This window comes from Hyposmocoma kahamanoa, unplaced genomic scaffold (assembly GCF_003589595.1).
Source record: "Hyposmocoma kahamanoa isolate Upper Pololo Valley unplaced genomic scaffold, ASM358959v1 210, whole genome shotgun sequence".
Taxonomy (NCBI): Eukaryota; Metazoa; Arthropoda; class Insecta; order Lepidoptera; family Cosmopterigidae; genus Hyposmocoma; species Hyposmocoma kahamanoa.
In genome coordinates this window covers 6,908,271-6,928,592 of record NW_020653731.1, presented here as the reverse complement: position 1 = coordinate 6,928,592, position 20,322 = coordinate 6,908,271, and the positions used below count along the sequence as shown (strand labels likewise).

Here is a 20,322-nt window from a genome sequence, read left to right as displayed (position 1 = left end):
TCAAAATAATTAGCACCTCTTTCCACACTATTGTCGGCCTAATAATCCACGGCTACACAGTAAACTACAGTTGCCTATCTCTTCTTTAAAAATGGTCGACTCAGACCCTTTTTCAATGTCCGTAAAAATGTTAAACAAGAAACTTACCCAGTCCCGAAGGACGAATAATTTTACTACTCCTGCCACTGCAAATACAAATTTGCAGTGCATGTTTTGTGAATTTGTTAACTAAGTTTTCGGCGATGTTGCCTCTGCGTAAGAAAGAAGATAAACATACCATGAGGCGGCCTCGGGTCATCGTCACTCCAAGCCAATCCACTGTTCCTCAAAATCCTATTAACGGACGACACGGAAGGGATCGAGTGTGGTTCGCAGACTCGCGCGCTCAACAGCCGCTCACGAATCTCCCACGCAAACATGCCCGGGTTCTCTTGCTTCAGCCTGAGGATCTTTTTCACTACTGTTGGAGTCGCCACTTGCTGGAAAAACGGAGACATTTTTTAAATATTTATTGTCGATACTAAAGTGAAAACGCACAAAACAAATTTCAGCGTTGGTCTGATTGACTAATACTTGCTCTCCCAACAATGAAACATATATGGGCTAATCAGATGCTTACTAAAATTAAAAAAGAAAAAAGTTTGTTGAGATAATTCCAGAATATTCGTAACACTACTCAGAATGTTCTCCGTTACAAATAATACGATAGCAAAACTGACATACAGAATCTTCGGTCAATATTAAATAAATAAGAAATGAAACGGATATATATGTAACTATCGCGAAAACCTAAGAACTCGATATTAAATAAATAAATTAAAAAAGAAAAAGAAAAGAATAAGTAAAATAATGGCATAAAGGTGTGTCGAAGAAACGGTAAAAGCCTCTGCAATGTGCTAGTTTTGAAACTTCACTTGGTAAGTAGTCGCCGGCGTAGCATTAGGGACGGATACCTTTTCGATTAAATATTATGTAAATAAGTGGGTACCTCCATTGACTATCCATAACAGTTGCAGTGCCACTCAGAGCTTTTAATTGCAAAGATCTTAGGGCACCGCCACTGCGCCCGTCACCTTGAGACATAAGTTGATAAGTCGCATTTGCCTACATTTCACCAGCACCCTTAGGTACCCTTCGAAGCCGAAACGCTTGGCGGCAGAAATAAGTAAGGTGGCAGTACTACCCTGGACGAACTCCTTTCACAAGGAGCTCTACTACTACTGTTATAATTAGTTATACTGGTATAGTTATTAAAGTTCAAATCCATACGTACCAACCACCGACCGTACTGCTAAGCGTGTAAAGAATATTAAATTTTACTGCGTACAAGAATAGGCAGAGAATGGCTTTAGGAGTATATTTTTAATTCTAATTATAATTAGACTAATACAACAACTCTCCATGTTAAAACGTAGGTACGTGTGGTGGTACGTCGGACGTATTCCAATGTTCGGCGGACACAATGTCTCGGTCCTTGTACTCTTGTACAAGTTGTTGCTTTAACTGATTAAAACATAAAGGAGAGTAATGATTAATGACACGAACAAATACGTATACCGCCATCAACAATGTAAGGACAAGGAACCATTTTCCCCATCTACATTAATTTTATATTATACCTTGAACTGATCAATGAAAACCTAGCAAAAAGCAAGTAAACCAACATCATCAGAGGTAAATGTCATTATTATTTATACATTAAACTTTATTTGCAATAATGCATTCATGCTATAAACTGTATGTTTTGCAGTATTAACTTTCCATGTGTCGGTGACGGTGTATATTAAACCCGGTGATGACATTTGTTATGGATTTACTGTTTTGGATCCACCGCATCGCGAGATGGACGTTTTATCTATTCTAAGACAGAGCCTTTACGATTCCGCAAGTATTATTTTAATAAGTTGGATATTATGTGGTAGTGAGTATTAAATACTAAAAAAAATTTTTTTTAGGATTTTCATGGAAAATGGCGGGCTTTTGTAGTTCCAGTTTTTACATGAATTTTTCTAAGTTTTACTTTAAATATCATTGACTTACAATTATATGGACGTCGGGTCCGCGCTAAAAAGTGTCCGAACTTATAGGGCGTTAAAATCGTATACAGAGCGTCATTCACGCTTTAGTCTTCGTTTGTTCGACTGACAGCGAAGCTAGCAAAATTAGACAGTACTGCGATGACATTACAATTTAAATTCAACGTTTTAGCTTTTTCATATTCCTTTACATGTCACTACGTTTAAATAGGTTGACTTGGGACATTTTTTCGTGGTTTTTGTATTAGACCCGTCGTTCATTTATTTGAAAGTCAATTTTATACGTCGCTTTGATTTTATAAATTATTTGTTACCTTTTAAGGCTTGGTGTTTAGCCAATGTTCAATAAATAAATAAATAAGTAGAAACTATTAGTTAATATTTTCACGCTGACAGAAAATTAAGAAATAAATAATTTTATTTTCCTTTTACACTAACAACAAAAAACATCCCATTTACCCGGAAAGTAGTCTATTAATTTAAAAAGAAAACACATCTATCAAAACCATAGGTCTTTTCTCACGGTATACAAGATTAGACGGTAGCGATTCGCACCTACTGCGGCCATTAAACAATGACCTCTGAAAATTTTTGATCCATACACAGGGAATATATTTAAACTAAGGAGCTACGTTGTTATAAATAACTTAAAGCTAGATACCCCCTACCAGAGGGGTCATTATTATTAAACAGACTAGAAATATGATTTTGTTTAGTAAAGTATCAATTTTTACAGGTTAATTTGTACTTATAATGCTCTATTTTTGGTGAATCTATTGCCAGTTTGAAAAAAGCGTATCGTGTGAAACTGTCAAAGACCATATTAAACCAGCTAACATATAGATAAACCTGATATGACCACTTCACGTGAACTAATGAGCAAATCTAACCATACCAATCGTTGAAGACCCGTAGCCGATGTGTACGGTGTATGAAATTGCAGGTCTTGCCAGTAGCCCGGCAGTAAAGCCAAGTCATTAAAAGTGACCAGATGTCAGTTCACACAAATTTTCATTTCCCTATATTGCTATGAAGTGCGGTAAAGATACAGGTATAATCGAAATTCCTACACTAATAACGTTTGCTCAAAATAATGTACTTAGATAGTTAGGTAGGGACACGTGTAAGATATTTGTTTGCTGTCGGATTTTTTTTTTTGAAAAAGATAATTCATTATAATTATTAATACAAAGATCGAATACTCAGAAAAAATTCCTTCGATCCGGTCGGATTAGAACCGTCGTCTTCTTGCATACCGTGCCACATTTGTCGTTTATCTGTACCTACCGTTTGTATAATATTACAAGATCAGACGCCAAAACGTTACAACATTCATCATCGACTTTTTTGTTACCAAAGGAATTATGATTATTGTTTCCATTATTCATACAATAATGTGTACATGTAGTGGGTATGTAGAGTTCAAAATAACCAGAGCACCGTCTTTTTATGTAGAGTTACTACTAGGAATACACATTACTTAATTACCTCAAATTCTTTCTTTAATTTCTGTTGAATACTGCATAAAAATAGAAGTAAAACTAATTTACTGTTTCCACTAAGCGAAACATATTCTTGATGCTGTAATTACAGCAATACGAAAGGAAGCGAGAGCTTTAAAGAAATAAAAATACAATATTATGACACGGGTATTCTGAACACATCATAATAATTACGGGTCCGGAACGCACCCTACGTTTATAAAGTTAAAAAAAATAAGTGGCGCGAAAATCGATCGTTCAATAGATTTTTTTATGCTTGGCACCTTGGCTTTGAGCCAATAGAATATTGATCGAAACTAATGGCGTAATAAGAGGTTAGCCGCCAAAATTGACGCCTTACCTTTAAAATGCGATGCTCCACCGCACATAATCTCGAAAGCTACTATTTACACATTAACTTTGACAGGCTACTTAAAGTCGTATAATTATTTTTAGGCGCATGCGTGTACGACGGTTTTGGTGGCAAAAAACGAAACCTATAATGGATTTTTTTCATTAATAATCGTATTGAAGCTTGATTTCATCTAACATATGTTTGAAGTTCGGTTTCCTTTTGCTTGTATAGTAAGTAACGTATTTAAAGCATTTACATGGTAAAACTTTTTTTTTTCATATTCATGCTAATATCACTGAAAATATAAGTCACTAAAAATGTTTTTAAATACTTGTTACCATTTTATGAGCTTTGTGGTAATTAAATTTATCTTTCTTGTCAAATTAAAATTCTCAATGTAATTTTTAATGCGTTTTGCCTCAATTATTTGCCTCTAGACCTACGCTCATACAGTATTATAGATTCTTAATTCATAAAGGTACAAAGCAGCGAAAAGTAAAATGTATGGGTGCTTATATGCAAGTTTCTCTTCAATGATCACCGATATTGGGTCCAATGCAAAATATAGGTTCTACTGCAAAAAATAGAACTTATCTACGTTATCCATACACATGCATACACGAGTGATGACAAAGTTGTAAAATAACAACAACTAACTGTCCTCCATATTTTCTCATAATTTTTAAAGGACTTCAAAAAAAAGGAGGAGGTTCCCAAGTCAGGTACTTTTTTTGTGTGTATGTTACGCGACTATTCCGACATTGTGAATGAATTTCGATGATTCTTTTTTTTTTGTTAGAATGGAAATACGTCTGTAGTCGTCCTATTCAAATTTGAAGAAAATATTCCACCTCTAAGGGTAGCAAAAATAGGGGATGAATCCGGTTTATTGGATTTCACCCACTTTCTGTTAATCAATTTCAATAAAACGTGGCAAATAGGTATGTAATTCTTGACTTGTAATTCCACAAACTTTTGAGGTCGGTTTTTCTCTAAAAGTTTTGAATAGACAATCATGTAAATAATATTGTAGCTTAAATACAATACTCGAGTATGATTACCCCATTTGCTAATGGAACTTGGATTAAAACACATACAGTTATTTTATTGGACGATTTAAACTTTTATACCAAATTTCACGTGATATTACTGCCATTATGATTGGTGATTGGTTAGTTTGAATTTTATACGGAAATCCTAAAGAAAATTAATTTTAGCTAAATTAATATCGACTATCATGATGTTTTTCAATCTCTGTGCTAATAAGAAAGGCGCCTGCGCGCGAACAAATCGAGTGCGTAGCGCGGTAGCCACATTCCACGGCGCGTCACGGCCTCCGTTCCGTTCGACGCAGGTTTTTGCTCTTGCGCATCAATCATCCCCTGACACATCCAATATGGCTTTTTGCTCGCTACGTAGAGATGGTAACTGTAGTAAGTGTCCAACCGACGCGTGGTACGATTAGTTTCTTATTACCGATTTCTATTAGACTTTCCACCTTCCTTGATGGGGTGAAAGATAATTTGCTGGGGCGTGAGACCGTTGCTTTAATGACGGATTGATTTGATATTAATTCGATGAAGAGATGACTGTGCTAATAGTCCTTTAATGTGGCAAGGTGTACAGCTACTCTAGGAGCAGGGTTTTTTTTTGGCCAACGGGACAGGCTATTGCATTGCAAGGTTGTTGAAGACACGTCAATTATTGTGATCAAGCGCATCTTGGCGGAATGAGCGGGTTCTTGATTTTAGTGTAAGAAATAATTATTTATATTGTACTAGTTGACCCCCTTATGCATAAATTTTATGTATTTAAGTGATTCTCTTTATGAAGAGTAATAGTTGAAAATAGAATAGAGTAGAATAATTATTGTCTTATTTTGATGAAGATTTTGGAGATCGTATTACGTACAGTATTAAGCATGTAGGTGCCTAATAAAAAAATATATTTTAATATTATAATTTGTACACAAAACTGTTTCATTATTAATTTCGAATTTATAAAAGTTCTTGTATTTCTAACAATAATAAAAAATCTCTGAAATGGTAATAAGTGCCTAACTGCATCAAAGTTTTGTCAAATATAGTTCTAACTAAAACTTTAATGCCTTTTGATGGGTTATTGTACACCCAATGGCCGCAAAGCATAAGATTCTGAAGCAAATTTCTGATGTATTTATGGGTTGTACTAAACTTAACTGTAGTAGTAGATTATACATTGGTACTGTTAATTTCTGGAAATTTCTTTGCTTTTATTAGAGCATTAAACAAACAAGAATTGAAAAAATAAAACGTTAATAAAACAAAGTTCGGAATGATGTTATACACACTTTACATCTTTTTTCTTGTAGCTTTCTACGGAAAAACGTTTGTGTGTCCACAGGATAATGTAATCGACAAAACGAAAAAACAATAGATATGACAATTTCAAATATCAAATTTAAAATATGTTCTTAAAAATAATGCTATTGTTCCTATTAAAATAATAAATTTTAATATCACCCCGTAGTAAATACAGAATATTTTTAGAATATACAGAGACGTACACACAGATCAGTTGTTGGCGCTGTACCATTTCAGCTTTCTAATTTGTTATTTCAGCACAACGAGAGTTGATATTTTAAAAGTGATGTAAGGCCTATTTGGCTGATGGGTTGCCAGGGATGGATGGCCCTAATTTCGTTTGTGTTTCTGGTTATAATATAACGACTATATCATACTCGATGTCCTATTATAAGTAATAATTTTTAATATTTTTAGTACAAATGTAGAGTTAGCTTGTTTTTAGTTATTTTCATTCTTCTTCACATCAATCTATGTTAGCGTTGTTTTTATTTTACTTTTATTATAAAGAGCGCTATAAACATTCCCTTTTCGCACCAACTTCAAGGTTACCGGAAAACAGATTCGATCAAGGCCAGGCGGGACTTTTGCCGCAGGATGGTGTACTGGTTCGAAACCAATTATGACATGCCTCTTGGGTGCAATACGTGCGGAAGAACATTCATTAAGACTCAATGCGAATAGTTCCCATCAAATTATTGAGATGATTTTGATGGCAGAAAATTGGCGATGATTAAGATTAATAGGTCACGTATAAAGAATAATGTTTGTAACTTGTTGAGTTGTGTGAAGTAAGACTTTGGGCTATTTGGATATCACGTGGGTAGACTGGCCTTCTTGTAAAGTTGTTTTTTAATTTGAAAACTGTCAATTACGCTGATTTTGATTAACAATAGAACTGAAACTGAACAAATTAAAAATAATTGCTCCTTATAATAAAATTTATGAATGACAATGAATCTTCATCCGTGAACAGCCACGCTTAGGGGTAATAGTTTCTTCAAGATTATATGGTACCCTCTTTCCAACAAAAAAGAATCATCAAAATCGGTTCACAAATGCCGCCGGAGTTATCGCGTAACATAATATTAAAAAAAACATACAGTCGAATTGAGAAGCTCCTCTTTTTTTAAAGTCGGTTAAAAACTCTTTGTAGATCTCGTTTTGCTGATTCTGAACTCAACTTCGCATTTTTTTTAAGCTAAGTAATAATCGATGTTAGGAAAAGGAATGCCAGATTGAAATGGGACTGAGCTGGACAAGTTTGTCTCATGCACCCACAGAGATGGACTCACACAGCCACTTGATGGGTACCGGAGGACGGCTAGCAACGACGAGGCAGACCAAGAAGGAGATGACAGTACGACTTAGATGCATATATGTAAAGGCCTGCCTAACATTGCAAATAAGGAACTGTGGAAGTCAAGAGGAGAGGCCTTTGCCCATCAGTGGGACGTAGTAGGTTATTAAAAAAAGACTAAGTGACAGGACGAACAGGTGCCTGTTGGAAAGCGACACACTTGTCCATAACAGTTGCCATACCACTTAGAGCTTTAATCACAACGATCTGAAAGGCACTGTCGCTGCGCCCGATACCCTGAGACATAAATTGACAGGTCCCATGTGCCAGTAATTTCACCAGTTCCTCTTACCTTTCCAAAACTTACAGTAATGCCCACACTATTGCTAGGTGGCTGAAATAGGTAAGGTGGCAGTACGCCTCTGGAGGAACGCTACTGCTACTAAATTTTACTACGTAGCTAAAAATGTCGATTACATTACATGATAAGGAGGGCAGTTATAGCACACATACAATATTGTATCATGTGCTTGTGTACTACATGTTTACACTACCACCAAATAGTTTGTCATTTTGGTTAAATTCTCACAATCAGTTTTTTAACTAATACTGTTTTTAATCCCGACGCAACGTCCGTGGCGTCGTAGGTCTCAAACGGCTGGACAAATCTTGAAATAGTTTTATTTTCTATATGAAGGCTAATTTAATCTTTTTTTTTTTCATTATAAAGCATAATATACAACAATGTTTCTAGTCGATTCGACTCTAAGATTCGTCGTATTAATGCGAACTGTATCCACAAAATAAATATGTTCAATTAGCTAACAGAAAAGTAATAATATTAAAATACTTAATATGTATAAATAATCAATCATAAACCAAAAGATTGTATTTTTTATATTAATGGTTATTAAGGCATTACGTAATTCCAGCGGTATTCGTCGGAATGATTCTTATCTACTTTTCATAAACATCGTTTCAGCAGTTTCAAGATCATCAGCTGTATTCCTACATCGCATTGTAAATTATATTTATGAAGAAAAATGGTTGAACAATGTATTATTTTTTTTAAAGGACAACAAGAGGAAAAATAAAACCAAAGGCAAAATTATCAAAAATGTTATAAAAAGGTTGCACTGTTGTGCACAAACTCTTTTCCCAGTTAGTGCAAGGATGTCAGTCATAATGGTGAACATTTATTTTATTTCCACTTTTTCGATCGACTTTACATTTGATATATTGGAAATCCGATGACATTACAATAATACGATAACTTGATCTGATGCTGCTACCAGGATATTTTGTAAACTACCCAACTACTCTCTTATTTACAGTGAAACTGTACAGTTTGGTCTCATTAAATTGATCTCGACAAGTTGTTATTTTACGGATGGTGGCTTTTGTTTACGTTTGGAGTACTTTGTTTCGTATCGGCGTTTTTTGAATTTAAATTTAAGTTATAATTATTAACACAAACAACAAAGAAAAATTCCTTCGACTCGACAGGACTAAGGATTCGATACTATCTCAGCTCGAATTAAACTTTTTCCCGTGCTAATACGGTTCATTTTGCTTGGGTCAAGTGGCAGGGACACTGGCTTTATTTCAGAATGAATTTTTTTACAAATGAAACTAAAGCCATTTGAAAAATGTATATCGTATAGTAAACGTTTTCTATTTAGTTCAGTTCATATATAAAAAAAATCATTGGTATATGTAAAGTACCTATTGAATACAACGGTTTTGCGACTACGCTGTACCGCAGTGTCGTCTCTCCGTCAACTAAGGGCGCGTTCCCACTATGTCGTGACGACAGACTGCCGTGCAGTTTACAGTATCGTAGCTATTTTTAAATGAAGTTGTTCACATGTTCACACATATAGCACGACATGATTAACTGTCGTTCACGATTTTTTATCATTACAACAACAAACTGTCGTCACATTGGGAACAGCTAGAACGACAGTCGTCTGACGATAAAAAAAGTCACTATTGTCGTCACGATCTAGTGGAAACAGCTAGTCACGACAGTCGTTCAACGAAAAAAAATCGTCCACGATAGATAGTCGTGATATGGGAACAGGCTAGACACGACAGTCGTCCAACGATAATAAATCGTGACGGCATAGTGGGAACGCGCCCTAAGCTGGAGGTCGAGTTTTCTACAAAATTCTTCTTTGCCAGTTAAAGATCTTTGTATTAGGTTTATTCAGTTTTTATTTAAGTTTTATACAATCCTTAATACACATCTGCATTATTTAAAAATAATATCAGATATAGGCTGTCATTTAAATAATGACGAACACGTAAGTGGCAGTTATGCGATCGACACGTTGTAAATTGTTATGTGACACGTCAAATGACACATTAGTGTCTGAACTCTGTTTAATCAAACGTGAGATACGTGGAGTAATAATTACAATAATTGCAGACATTGATTAGTAGATAGATAGAAGTGGAAATAATGTTGGGGACTTTTTTCTATTATAATGTTATCATAATTCAGGAAATTGTACCTTCCTGTGTAACTAGGTGTTAGCCATTTAGTTGTGTAACAAACACAAATATTTTATTACGGCAAACAGACAGAGTTCGCGGGAATAGAGAAAATTTCCTTGTACGATATATTGACGTTACTATACTTATTTTTTTTTAATCGAGTAAAATTTAAAAATGCTCTCACTAAATTAAAAAAAGAAATTATAGCGTACAAGAGTATTTTATAGCGCTAAGTACCAAATTTGTCGTCAGACAACGACAAATTTGGTTACTTTTTGGTTACAAATTGGTTACAAATTGGTTACAAATTTGGTGATTACTGATGTGAAATGTTCATTAATAATTGTTTTTTTTTTCTTTCATATTCTCTTGCAATTTGATTTTAATCTGTGACATTTAATTCATAATTCATTTATTCATTGTTTCATGTGGATTAACAGAGGTGTTACATAATAGTATATATTCCTGCACAAGAACCCTGTATTATTGATCTTGTAGACAAACTACCCTTATTACAATTATGAAATACATTACAACCAATATCAAAATTTAGATCATAATAATTGACATTAAAAATCATAAATATAGTAAAGTCAAGCTGATACAATTTAATTTATCATTCAATCTTTAATTTTCCAAATTCAAAATACCAATTTAATAATATTGTATACCTTAACTGGTAGACTATAGAGCCCAAACCAATGTATAATTTAACCTATAGTTATGCAGTAAACATATTCTTATTCTTATCATAATTAATGTAATCGATATTTTTTTTAAATTGAGATATTAGCATATTATATCAGCGAATCGAGATCACGGTTCTTAAATATCGAGTTTCAAGAATCGGTTTTTAAATATCTTATTTAGTTTACAGTTTTGTTGTAAAGCTGATTTTCTGCGTAATTGACATTTTTTTCGGCGACTATGAAACTTTAGGTGCCAATATCTCGAAAGTTACCAAAATGCAAATGTGTTAGTTATGACATAGAGGGCAGTATAGCATTCTGATGCGCGATGGTCATGCTCTGAGCTACAGATAATTGTCTCTACAAACCGACGCGCGTTATCTTGTGATGTCATTTTTGAAAGTAAATTGAAAACTTGACGGAAACGTGTTCTTTTGTTTTTATGCATGGGCATAAAAACAAAAGAATATACTGCCGTCCACTAACTAAAACTCGGATAAGTGACAAGTAGTCAAATATCGGTTTTAAATAGCATAAAATAGAGTTTAAAATTCTCTATTTAAAAACAGTTAAAGTTAGGTTCGATATATCGAAACTTACCATAACGGTGCATAGCTAAAACAACATTAAACAATTTCAATATCTTAAATTGAATAAAATGTAAAAAAAAAATTGTCATATAGCCGCGTTTGACTTAGTGAACGGCGCAGTATATCTTTGTAAGAATAATAGGTGCTCTTATGAACATACACACATACGCAATCGTGGGACTGTGAGTGTAGTTATTATGTCATATCTTCCAATCTTTTCTTTTTCAATATAAAATAGATCAGAATTAGTTACATATGACACGAAATGCGTGTTAAAAACATTAATAAATGATAATAATAATGTACCAGATACCACACCGATTACCTGATCTCAAATTAGGAAATTCCCTATAGAGCAACGAAATTCACTCCAGGGTACCACTCAGAACACACAAACAAGAACCGATTTAGAACAGTGCATTTCCCAAGCCCTTACCGAAAATTGAACCATGAAGCTCCTCATCTAGCACATACAGTGCAAAATGATGGGCCACCGAGGTCGTCAACAAAAAAAGAACAGAGCTAAAATATAAAAAAATTATGTTGATTTAAAAAAATAAATATCCAATGTTGCCAGCTCAATTAGAACTCGGCCAGTATTGTCACCGTTGAATATTTAATTTTCTTTATTGTTTGACGAAGCTGTTAATGCCAGTTTGGCATGTCATGTCGTTTTGATCTTTATCGGTTGTTTTTCAATAATAAACAAGAATTGATAATGTGATATTTAAATCACAGGCTGAAATGTGGTACCTAATAACTCGTACATATGTATATTTATGTATTTACCATTGTTGTGCTATTCCTTTTAAAATGTCCTCCCCTCTCCACCAAAGTTGCACAAAAGTTTGTCTTGGTACTGTTTTTTTTTTTCATTCTTAAACCGGAAAAGGCAAAGGCAGATGTGCCATACAGCCTATACTGAGAGTAATTTCAAAAACCATTTTTAGTCTTATGTAAGTTTTGTAAGTAATACCACCTCTCTTTTTACCGACTTTAAAAAGGAGGAGGTTCTCAATTCGACTTTACGTTTTTCTTGCATGTATATTACGCGATAACTTGGCATTTGTGAACCGATTTTGATGATTCTTTTTTTGCTGGAAAGAGGGTACTTCAGTAGTGGTCCCATTTAAATGTCGAGAATATAAGCCGCCTCTAAGGATACTAAACTAGGGGATGAATGACTTATGAGGTCGGTTTTATACAGAGGACCGAGAATATTTATATTAGTTGATCTATACTGTTTATTACATTATTACAATACAATGTTTTAAATTTCACCTCTAACTTTAAAAAGAAAAGAAAGTATATTCCGCGATATTCATTTCAGAACTAAATACAAACTAACCCTCTTTTTTCGCAAAATGGAAATAATCGTAAACCATTGCCTTAATACTGTAAAAAAATCTTTCGTGGAAACATACTAAAGAAGTCTCATGCAAACGCTAGACGCGAAGTTATTAAGATTAAAATTACCCTTTCACAGCAGCATTTGTGAAAAAAACATCATCAAGGGCCCATCTCTGCTCATCGACGGCAAATGATAAATTACCGTTAAAATGACAACATTGCAAAACTAACAGCGTATTCGTGTCAACATCTCATTTTGCAATGTTGATTTTTTTGGTGTCCATTAACGTGTATATTAAAACAAAATTCCTTTCTCCTGGTTTATATGGTTATAGGAAACCACTATTTCCGCAGAATAGCGATGAACGAAACTCGTTTGAAGAAAGAAGAAGAAGAAAATACATTTATTTGCACACCACAAATGACTCCACATAAAATAGAAAAGTAAAAAAAGCTTAAAAACATTCACACCTAAGACACAAATAAATAATTACGAAACAAAATCACGAACAGAATTTTTTTTTTTTATAACATCAAATGACGAGACGAACAAGTCGTGCGCCTGATGGTAAGCTATACGCCTGTCCATGACAATTACAGTGCCACACGGAGCATTAACTTGCAAAGATCTGAGGAGCACTGCCACTGCGTCCGTCACCCTGAGACGTAAGTTGACAAGTCCCATGTGCCTGTAATTTCACCAACACCCTCACCCTTCAAAACCGGAACACAGTAATGCTGACATTACTGTTTAGCGGCAGAAATAGGCAAGGAGGTAGTACTACCCTGGACAAACTCTTTCGCAAGGAGCTCTACTGCTACTAACATAAGCGAAGACAATAAGTTTAAAGTGTACTTATTAACTTTAAGTATTACGTTTTTAAGGAGCTGTGGTAGCCTAGTTTTCTCACAGAAAGGCTCTACCGCTGAAACTTTTATAATCATAAGCAATTTACTTTATTAATTATTGCTCACCTTAATTACTAGGGGCTCTTGTAAAATAGACGCTTATAGAAGCGCCGCAGTGGCGAGCCACTACTTATTTTCATATAATATTTAGAAGCGCAACTGCGGCGCTACAGTCGCGCCACTTTTACAGACTAGATTATTCTATGAAAATAAGTAGTGCCACTGCACCGCATCTGCAAACGTCTAATTCGAAGGCACCCTAAGAAAACATCGTGATGAAACCCGCACGCAACAGAAGTTAGTAAACACGTCGAAAACCTGTTGTTGTCTCCAACACATGGGCATTGGCATAAAACCTATGTTCTTGGGTTGCTAATGATCAGATATTATTAACAACAAAAAGTAATCGGAAAAAGGAAACCAACCCAAGAAGATAATCTTCATAATTATGCACGTATTAAAAAATATATCATAATAAAGTAAAACAATAGAAGTGAGTAGAAACACACCCACAGTTTTAATAGAAATGACTGCTCCAATCACAAAACTAACATTTTTTATCAACTTATAGATTATTTTCGTTTCCTTTTACAAATATTTTCTACTAAAAAGTTTTATTCTATCTATCATGTTAATCGTCAATTTAACAGATAGCAATGAAGTATCTATTTCATCGTTATCTCAATCCCTTTTCGGTTAAAAATCTTTATCAAATTTAAGATAGTATCAATTTTCAAAATCTCTACTGATTTTAAACCGCAACAGTTCACCTGAACAAAAAAAATTAATTTTTTTATATTTCGAAACGACCCAATTCGAAGTGTTATTTATTCAAAAACAAATGACGAATTCGAAAACAAAAAAGAGCGCGTTCGAATTCTAAATTGGAATAATTAGGTCTTTTACCGTACACAATCGGGGGTAAGATCTTGGTAATTTGTAATAGTAATGGCGCGATTGGTCAGCGGCGGGACGGGTCATGGGAGCGAAGAGCACCTGTCAACCGCTGTCAACTATCAGCGCTGTTATCTGTTCGGGGACCTTAATAACATGCGAGGGAACGGATTTGGAAATTACGTGGTTTGTGGATATATAAATGGATATCCACTATCTTGACCACACCAAAGAAAGTAGGTATCATTTTCAAAAAATGGGCAGAAATAAAATGTACTAAAATCTATGAAAATCATAGCAAGTGAAGATCTGTAGTCTCTGTTTACCCCGCGGAAAGCAACACATGTCGGTATTAAATTGAATTTATAAATTTTATCCACTCAAACTCTACGATAATGTCTACATAAAAACACCGACTTATAATCCAGAAACATCGCAATATTTTCATGCAAATGGAATTAACGTACCTATTGATCGGTAATAAACCGCAAACTGACGTTTGGTGTATCGATGTACGACAGTTAGTATCACCCATATAGTCATAGACTTGATCGGCTCGATCAGAATCCGCAACTAACGTCGAACTTGTCCCGATAATACCCGCTTTAATGCTTCGTAGGATTATACTGTCAATATTATTAGCCGCCTAATACCGTAAAGCTGGTTCATAAAACATTATTGGAAATTATTGTACCCGATACGTTCACTTTATCTGTCTGGATTATAATCGACGTTTATATTCATTCATACGGGATGACTCTATTCAGGTCGTTATTCTTGGAAGTTTAAAGGTGTACTTGTATTTGAAAAGGGACATGGTGATACGATTTTTTGATGTAGGTGAAAGGATGACAAGAAATACGATTTGATTGTCGTGGACCTATATAAAAACTGTATTTACGTATAATGTACAAAACTAATAATAAAAACAAAAAAAATATTATGTTATATAAAAATCTCTATATTAAAGAAAAACATTTTATTATTAAACGAAAAGGTCTTATACGCGTAAGGGACCTCGTGACTCAAAACAGTTTGTGACCACATAGGTCTCAAATTACTTATTGTTAATCAAGAGGGGTTCAAATGCAAAGTTAAATTCGAGCAAATTAATTTATCTAATGTCTTGAAACTGACAGGGTTGTAGAAAAGGATGAGCGTATAATTGACACTTTTATTGCTCAAATAAAATTATTTATAAACATTGTCATGAATAATAACAACAAAATTGTATATCAAGCATAATAGATTAAGCACTATAGACATAACATCGCAGTTACTATATTTCTTGCGGTTTCGACAAGAATATGTAGAGTTTAGTAGCAGTAGAACTCCTTGTGAAAGAGTTCATCCAGGGAAGTACTGCCAGCTTACCTATTTCTTCTGCCAAGCAGTAAATGTAAATGTAAATGATACGGTTGTGCTGGTGATATTACAGGCACATGAGACTTGTCAACATATGTTTCAGGGGGTCGGCCGCAGTGGCAGTGCCCCACAGATCTTTGTGATTTAAAGCTCTGAGTGGCACTGCAACTGTTAGGGACAGGCGTTTCGCTTACCAGCAGGCACACGACTTGTTCGTCCCGTCACTTAGTATTATAAAAAAGAGACGATATGTGTTCAATCAAATCAAATGAAAATTATCTTTATTTCTGCAAAAAAATTACACTCGAAGTAGCATATTATCACTACGTATTTAAATCATAATATATTTTTCAGTTCAAAACGTGACGTTACTGGAATGACCGCCTACCAGTTTCAAAATTTGTAATGATTATCAATAACCTATATTATAATCTCTGAAGATAGGGTTTAGATCATAGTATAACACACGCAATGCGAGTTAAGGACTTGTTAAACGTTTTTTGTTCGACATTTTTTTTCACTCTAATTGCACATGATTTGAAAAAAGATTTTTTTCGATTTCCATTGAACCCAAGACCTCCTACATAGAAGTTAAGTTTCCATAACAACCTCCTCCTATTAGAGACTCATAAGACAACGAAAGATTAAAAACACGAGAGCATTTCAAATGACTAATACACAAAATAAACCTTCACGGTAATGACATTAGGCAGAATTTCACACTGGTCTGTTAAGATTGTAATTGGCAATAAAGGCACAAGGCTTAAGCCTTACTCGTTTATGTTCCAAGCAGAACTAAGATGGTTTTAAAATACAAATACATATTACAGACTTGTGTTTAAAATTGAACGTTGGCACATTACTAAGATACCAGTACGATGAATAACAATAATGACGGTCTATTAAATTTCTGTCTAGCAAATTTTATGACGGATTTTTTGTTTAGTCCTTCACGTCTTGCGCTGTAGCTGGTGTAAAACTCGTACTATCTATAAATTACATAAATTAATTCAATTAAAATTTAAAAACCTCCGATACAAAACAGTGTACTCCTAAAAGTCAGAAATCCATGTAAGTCAGACGGAATGTTATTATAGAAGACAATGTATATGCTTCTATAATTACATTCCGGTTGATATTCACAGCAACTGAAGTGACCCATATAGCTCCCAAAATCAGTAAGCTTAAAAGTGGCAGTGGGCCGGACATGTACGCAGGAGGACTGATGATTCTGGAGTGGCGCGACCACGTCAAGGAAAACGTAGCAAAGGACGCCCTGCAGCAAGATGGACAGATGACCTGAGAAAAGTGGCCTGCAAAGGTTGGATGCAGGCGGCACAGGACCGGGAGAGTTGAAGTTCTCAAGGTTTATGTCCGGCTATGGATGCATGTAAGCTGATGATGGTTGATATTCCAATTTTACCACTTACAAGGTTTAAAACGATAGTGAAACAAAAATTTGATGTTTATGAACCGTCTCGAACAATGATATTTGGAAAAAATATTGTAAATGATTGATTCTTCTCAAGGGAAGCTGCCTTACGAATGAGACTTGAAATCGAAACAAAGAAGTGAATGAGACTTGAAATGTGACAACGGAAATCGGAAACACGACGACGGTACCACAAAGGCTCAAACCCGAGACAATATAGGTAAAAGTTAGTTTTTCTACATTGACCCGGCCGGGGAAGCCTGGCCGCTCGACCACGGAAGTCATCGAAAAGCATTAATTATTTATTATGGGAATTTATTTAATAAATCATGATTTTATATAATAAAATTATATTGTACTACTATAACTAAAATCTGAAATTTTCTTTAAATGTCATCAACAAAAAGGCTGGCCAAATTTGTTTTAAAAATCAATCGAAATCAAGACGATTGAAGAGATTTTTTTTTTTCAAATTAAACTTTCTTGTATTTGTGGTGATGAATATGAACATTGTTGTCATAATTCAACGTTTTTCTAGCGTTTTACTGAATATATCCATGAGTATATCTATATAGATTATTCTACAAATTACTATGTAATAAAATCGTAAAATAATAATAACACCCACAGTAAATATCGCATTTACAACCCCAAACAAACAACTATCCAACGAAAAAAAGGTAACAGTAAATTAGTAAATTCAGTGTGAAAGTAGTACTCAATAGCACACCGCCCTCTTGGTCATAAAGTTCGGTGGGTTCATGCCACTAATTATGGCTATTTGGCCATAAAATGTGGCCATTGCTCATAAATGCCATGACTTGGGCCGTAAAACGGGAGATAGCTAGATTGAGCGCGCGAATATGAACGGCAATATAATTCTTATTGTGTGTGTTTATAGATGATACGAAAATGCAATTTTCATATTACACTATGCATAGTGACGCAATTTGCTTATGGATTATACATTTGGGCTTAAATTTAAAATCTCTTTATAATATAATGCTCATTGTCATTACAAAAGAACATCTCTTTGAGAACACAATAAAAAACCTCGAGGGATTTTGTTTTACAGGCGAATTCAAAACACATCAAGTTTAGATATATTTAATTCATCGCTAACCTCAATAAAATCAAAACTAAAGTGGATACCACGCAAAAGGGAGATCCTATAAGTAGCGGTGGATGCAAGTGCAAAGTGAGCATAGAGCTTACTTTACCCACTTTGCAAAGAACACCACAAGGAGTAGACGCCACCAAACGCAACGGAGACGTGAAAGACCCAGGAGGAGATGGCGTAACGAGCTGAATGCTCATATGAGATCTTAGTCTGTAGAGTCGTTAAATCGCTATGAGTCCTCAGCACCGAGTCATAAAGGTAGCAGCAGTCCCCATAAACGACCGAACTTATGCTTTATGGAGATTTAAAAGCTGTTCAATTGTGAATGTCAGTACCAGCGTCCACAAATGCACATCTTGTATTCCACGATACACTTGAAATATCGGAAATGTTTATAGATGGTGGTTACCCATTTCCACAAGATAAAACGCCAAACGCAAAACCAGTAAACGTACAGGTTTTGAAACAATAAACATGCAAAAAACTGCATTGAATTGGGAATATCACGTCAACAACGTATTATGACGCTTTTTGTCGATGGCTAGCAAAGGACATACCTAACTATAGACAAAAGAAACTCGAGGCTAAATCCATAGTAAAATGTATGGGTTTCGGTGATACAATAGTTTATTTATGTCGAGTCTTACAATTTCTTAAAACGGACTTTTAGATAAAATATTCGTGTTTAAAATCGTTAAGTTTAACGAATACTCGGTATCGAGCAATTATGAGCAGGTTCAATTGCAATCAAATGGGAGCCGCTCCAAGAAATAAATGCTTCTGAACCGATCTACGATTTGAAGAAAAAGCGTATCGAATAATCGATATTAACGCTTCATAGAATCGATTCTGTTTCGGGTTTTCGCTCGTATCTAACGGTTAATAATTTAAATATTGGTAAGTAATATGAAATGAAAAAACGTATGTAGCGTGCTTTCCCACACTAGAGATTCGTTTTGGACGCGTTAAGATTCGAAACTTTTATGGCGTTACTGCTAATTGAAGCTATACAAATAATTGCATAGATTCGTAACATTGGGTTGAGCAGTCATTTGATGATGATGTTTTTATTCTAAAGTGTTTTTATTTTATCTTGTCATGCAACAGTTTCTCCCAATTCTTCCAGGACCTGTTTTCTAAAAGCGTCTCATTTTTGCCAAAGTTTAAACGTCTATTTACGTTTGTTCTTAACATCTCGGTAAGGTATTCCATATCCATCACAGTATCACATATAAGTTTGACGTAAAAATGAGTTTGCCTACCTAATTTGTTCGGAAGGAATATATGAAGGTAATTGTCAAACTTTCAAGAGACATTGATTATACTTTAACAAAAGAAAAGTAATAATTCTCAACTAAGTAAAAGATAACCAAACCAAACCAAAACTTAACAACAGCAGTTACAAAAGTGATACGTGACACAAAGACGAGTAAATGGAATAAAATGATAGACTATTGATTAAAGATAAAAACAAAACATAAAAACCGAAGGTGCCCCTGACGATATTGTTTTAACCTTTACCAAGCCGAAGGTTGAACAATTTGGGCAAGAACTTATCCAATCAAACAATTTTCCGCGTGAAATCGTTTCATTTTGGTGCATTCACGATTTTGCTTTTAATTAATACAGTACCTACTCATTTTGTATGTTGCAAGCAGAATTTTTTACTGTTCCAAGTTTTAAGAATGATAAAGTGGTTTTATGGATGTGGCTGCATAGATGTATGCTTGAATCTCATCAGGTACCTTTTAGTGCAAAAATCGTATAGTTTCATACGTTTCATCAGATAGAAAGTGGTTACCTACCACTGATTTACTATTCTAAAGAAGTATGTGAGTCTGCAAGTAAGATTTTTAAAATATTTAGTAAGTCGTAAAACCAAAAATAACTGTAAAGGAGACTATGACAAACTGTTCTCTCACTGTAAAATACTTCCTGTAAAAGCCAAAGTTCAATATTT

The 20,322-nt window shown here is 34.6% G+C and overlaps 1 protein-coding gene across 1 annotated transcript in view; it reads right to left on the bottom strand.

Annotated features, from left to right (window-relative positions):
* LOC113227410 (paired box pox-neuro protein-like) overlaps window positions 1-20,322 on the bottom strand; it is a 56,778-nt gene that overhangs the window by 1,538 nt on the left and 34,918 nt on the right. Inside the window, exon 4 of the mRNA XM_026460321.1 lies at window positions 278-479. Coding sequence (XP_026316106.1) covers window positions 278-479 — 202 coding nt within the window. The remainder of the gene's footprint in view (window positions 1-277; window positions 480-20,322) is intronic.